Source organism: Petaurus breviceps, unplaced genomic scaffold (genome assembly GCF_028583685.1).
Source record: "Petaurus breviceps papuanus isolate PSGF00001 unplaced genomic scaffold, PetGlider_PUasm1.0 224, whole genome shotgun sequence".
In the NCBI taxonomy this organism is placed as follows: domain Eukaryota; kingdom Metazoa; phylum Chordata; class Mammalia; order Diprotodontia; family Petauridae; genus Petaurus; species Petaurus breviceps.
The window spans coordinates 14,459,830-14,464,582 of record NW_027185887.1 but is presented as its reverse complement, the minus strand read 5'-3'; the positions used below and the strand labels follow the sequence as shown (position 1 = coordinate 14,464,582).

At 37.8% G+C, this 4,753-nt stretch overlaps 1 protein-coding gene across 1 annotated transcript in view; it reads right to left on the bottom strand.

Annotated features, from left to right (window-relative positions):
* Window positions 1–306: 306 nt before the first annotated feature.
* Window positions 307–4,753, bottom strand: part of PRL (prolactin) — a 10,366-nt gene continuing 5,919 nt past the window's right edge. The window contains exons 4-5 of the mRNA XM_069094945.1: window positions 4,265–4,444; window positions 307–823 (exon numbers count right to left, since the gene is read on the bottom strand). Coding sequence (XP_068951046.1) covers window positions 632–823; window positions 4,265–4,444 — 372 coding nt within the window. The 3' untranslated portion in view covers window positions 307–631. The remainder of the gene's footprint in view (window positions 824–4,264; window positions 4,445–4,753) is intronic.

Sequence of the window (4,753 nt, the reverse complement as noted above, 5' to 3'; positions counted from 1 at the left end):
TAGGGGGCTACACTATTGAATGTGGTTTGGTTTCATAAGGTGGGCTAAATATCTGAGCAATCGAGTTAGAGTCAGTGGACCTGGACTTGAGTCCCAAATCTGCCTCTTCCTACCTATGTGACCTTGGACAAGTAATTTAACCTCCCTCAGTTTCCTTATTCATAAAAGGAGTAACTAAGACTACTTACCCTCTGAGGTCTGTTCTAGCTCTCAGTCAATGATCTTATGATTTACCTCCAAACAGAATGAGCAAGCAAGACATGACCCCCAAATATTTGAGACACTTTACACTTGTTTTCTTTGGCAATAGTTTATTTGTCTAATATGCAAAGCGTGGTTCTCAATCCTTTAATGGTATAGCTGACAGGACTCATTAGAGGGTAATGACAGTTTTGCCACTGATTTGCCTTTCAAAGAATTTGGGTAAATTGGCTCCATGTATCTTTCTTTATGGTGAAATAGTCAATTCAGTTCTCTAGGAGTACCTGTGTTTATTTTTTTGTTTTTGTTTAGGAGAACCATTTCAGAAAAGCATATATAATGAAGCAGGAAAGCTAGAAAGATCTCTGCAAGGGAGGGATTCAGTAAGGGCAGTGAGACTATTTTGGGGAGGAACAAGGGATATGTAGGCTTAGCAGTTACTGTCATGAATGAGCCTGCATTTCAGGAGTTTCAGGTAGTTGTCAATCTTGTGTGAGTCTCTACGGAGACAGTGTAGCAAATTATAAAATGCAAAGAGACGGGTGTCCTCATCAGCCATTTGTAGGGATGGAAGTCCTGACCAGGCAGAGTAGACCTCATTTTCTCTGTCACCTGGATGAACCTAAACCACCGAAAGGACCAGGAAGATTGATTAATCTTTGTTTGTTTCTCCTTATTTCTCCTAATCAACAAAATGTAGAGAAAAGATCTAAGTGCAGGGAATTCATTATATTATAATCTAATATTACATTATAATATAATATAATATAATATTACATTGTATATGATATTATATATATATGTATTAGGGAGTCCTTATGGACTGTTGGTCTAACATTGGAGGCTGTGCACTACATTGGGAAAAAATCCACTGTATTTGGAATCACAATACCTGGATTTAAACCCCAATTCTGCTATTTACTGGGTGATCTTGGGGAAGTCCTTTAACCTTTCTAGGCCTCAGTTTTCTTAGGTATAAAACGATAGTTGGTTTACATGACTCCTAAGGCTCTATTTAAATCTATGATGACCATTACTGCTAACTGTTCGACCAATCATTAGGCACCAGAGCAAAATATCTTACTCAATGATTTCCTCTCTTTTTGTATTTGTATATTTGACTTGCCTGGTCTTTGTATGCTTGGAAATGAAGTTTATTTGTATAGGAGGAGAGAGGTGGAATATAGGTGAGGGCTCAAAAATATGTGTTTCTATTAAATATAGACTTTGGTATTTCCATGAGAGGTCAGAATGAGCCACTCTTATTCTATTATAGCTCTCACTTCTCTGGACTATGTATTACTTGGTCCTTCTATTGTTCTTGGCCAGTTAACATAGCTTAACTTTTGTTTTGTTGACTTTTAAATCTTGTTTCTATCTGTTCTTTGTATAACGCAATTCACATGTGAAGGTAATGAGATGCGTATTCTATAAGTTATAAGGTGTTGAAGAAACTATAAGAACACTGTCCCAGGAAGCAGAGGACCTATGTTTAAAAAGAGTACCTCTGCCGTTGCCTTCACGTATGATCCAAAAGAAATTCACTGTCTTTTAACAAGTATTTCTTAAGCTTCTACCACCCTCTGTTTTAGTTTTCTCATTTGTCAAATGAGGATAATTATGGGGAGGGCTACCTGGTGCAATCGTCTTAAGGATTAAAAAAGAGAATATATGCTGAATCACTTTGTAAACTGAAATGTCAAGGATCTTGCAAGACCTTTGACACACTTGCACACGAGCCAATAGGGAAGGGCCAAAGTTGTTGGGGATATAGTTTTTGTTGTTCTTGTGACAATAAGATTGTGACTGACCAACTCTTCAGGGTTTACTGAGTTCAAGACTTCTGGCTACTTGTAGCACAGTCTGGCACACAGGACTTCCTCAGGGACACATTTAATGCAGGAGAAGACAGAGCCATAGAGAGATAGTGGGAAAACAGAGTCTCAAAGAGATCGTCACCCAGGAATAATAGAACCCCAAAGGCTGCCCTGCTTTCTGCTGGTTTCATTCTTTCTCTGTTGCCATTCTGTCAATTTTTTTTGTATTTTCCCCTTCTCAGACAATTTTCTCCTGCATTATCATAGGACTTTCGATAATTATGTAACATAATTATATAACATAAACTAAAATGTAATGAAAATATAAGTTATTGTTATATTGTCACTTATAACAATAACCATTAAATTCTAACAATCTAGTAATAACTATTAATAAGTTATTGAAGTTATAACTGTTGAAATACTCAAGATTGAGAAGGTACATGAAAAGACTTCTAGGATAGAAACTCTCAAACTTTTCCTAAATAATTCATATTTTCCCCAATCCTTGAGAATCCTAAATATGGATGGAAGGATTGGTAAGTATTGGCATCAAAGTCTCTGAATCTTAGGAATTGGGGAAGGAGTACAATAATACAAATACAATAAGGTACAAGTTTGAATAGAGGGAGGGAGGGGGCGCTACCACCACCAGGTAAATACTTCCTGTCTTGTTAGGATTAAAGGCTAATGAAAAAACGAGCACAGCTGAGGAAGAAACTCAGTGCCAGCAATGAGCTCAGAGGTTTTAAAATCTACTGTTTGAACCCAGTCAATTGTTTGGACCCATGCATGTTCTAGATAATTGCTTATCATTTTCCAGGGGATACTCAGTCTGCTAAATTTTGGCACCCAGTGCTCACCTATCTTTTAAAAGTGATTCCTTTGTGGAGTAGCACTCAAAAGTGGATCCACCACTGGGAAGTTTGCTATGATGGTGTTTTGCTATGTATATTTATTTTAATGAATGTTTCAATAAATGTTTGTTAAATAGGCCATGATGGGGGGAGGGGGAGAAAAGGAGGGAACAGAAAGGGAGGACAAAAGAAAGGAGGAGAAAGAAAAAAGAAGAAAGGAAAAGACAGAAAGAAATCAGACAACCCTATCTTTTGTTAGTCCCTTGCATTGTAGGTGATGAATGTAAAGTATTATGTCTTCATCATTTCAAGCTCTTCCCCAGCCTATACCCTTCCCAGAACTGCCAACAAGAAACAAAGTATTCTCAAAGTGTCTCACTTCCCCTTTCTTCCTATCCTCACCCTTAGAAGAGGAGAAAAGAGGAATGGGACCATACTGCACAGTGGAAGCTCTCAAAGTTCTCAGTAACGGCCCTCAGCATTAATTGCCATCAAGTATTTGATACTTTATTGTGAATACCAACTTTACACACCTTTAAGACCCAGAATCTTAGATTCTCATGGATCTAAGTTTAAATTCTAGTAGAGGGCATCTCTCTCTCTCTCTCTCTCTCTCTCTCTCTCTCTCTTTCTCTCTCTCTTCTGGCAATCTGGTGAAGCCAGTCTATGGTTCTTTCCTCAGAATGATGTTTTTAAATTATTGGGGGGAAAAAGTAAATTTTATTGACAAGTTAGTATATATATATATATATATATATATATGTCATATTTAAAATATATAGTATACATAAAGTATTATATCACATATAAATATAAAATATATGAAGTTGTGTATTATATAAATATATAAAATTATATATAATTAAATGCAAAATTATATATTATATGAGGTATAAATGTATACTATATACATAATATAAAGTATATATACATATATTTACATAATTTTTCATATTCAAGTTCACAGATCCCTTCTGTGGGAGCCTGTGGACATCAGGTTAAGAACCCTTATGTTAGTGCCTCAACCCAAGCCTTGTAAAGGGTCTCCCTGTTCATTTCCTGGTGGACTTCTCTCTACATACAGGCTTCCAAGCAGTGCAGTCGTTGCTTATAGAGGAACTTTGGTCACTGTTGAGTGACTACTCAAATGGCACAGTAAGTTGAGAGTGAATCTATTAGAAAGACCCCCCATGGCCAGGCTCCCAATTTCCTACAGCCTTCTACTTTTCTAAGGGGGAAGATAGGAGAAAACAGTTGGTAGAAGCATTCTTCCCTGACAAGAGGAAGGACATACTTGTTTTCCATACCTGTCCCCAGTTCCCCCACACCATTCTGCCTTTTATTATCATTAATGGGAAAAGGAAAGAAATAAAGGTCCCTTCCTCTCACCTGACCCACTATCTTCTCCATGCCCTCTAGAAGTCGTTTGTTTTGCTCCTCAATCTCCATGGCTTTCAAGAGGATGGTGTCAGGGGCTTCTTGCATACTGCGCACTTCAGTGACCAGATGGTAGAGGGGCTCATTCCAGGAGCGCAGGACCCCTAGCACTAAATTCAGGAGGTCTTCATGCTGTGTAGTGATGTCAAGAGGAAACCATTAAAACCAGTTCTATGGGAGGAGCATGATCTTTTCTCCATTTTATTTCAGGAGCATAGATTAAGGGCTGAAAGAAACCTTCAAGGTTATTTAGCCCTAACCCTCATTTTACATTTGAGGGAGCTGAAACCCAGAGATTTATTGTGAATACCAACTTTACTCACCTTTAAGACCCCGAATCCTAGATTCTCATGGATCTAAGTTTAAACTCTAGTATAGGGCATCTTACTTTTTGGTTCTCTCTCTCTCTCTCTCTCTCTCTCTCTCTCTCTCTCTCTCTCC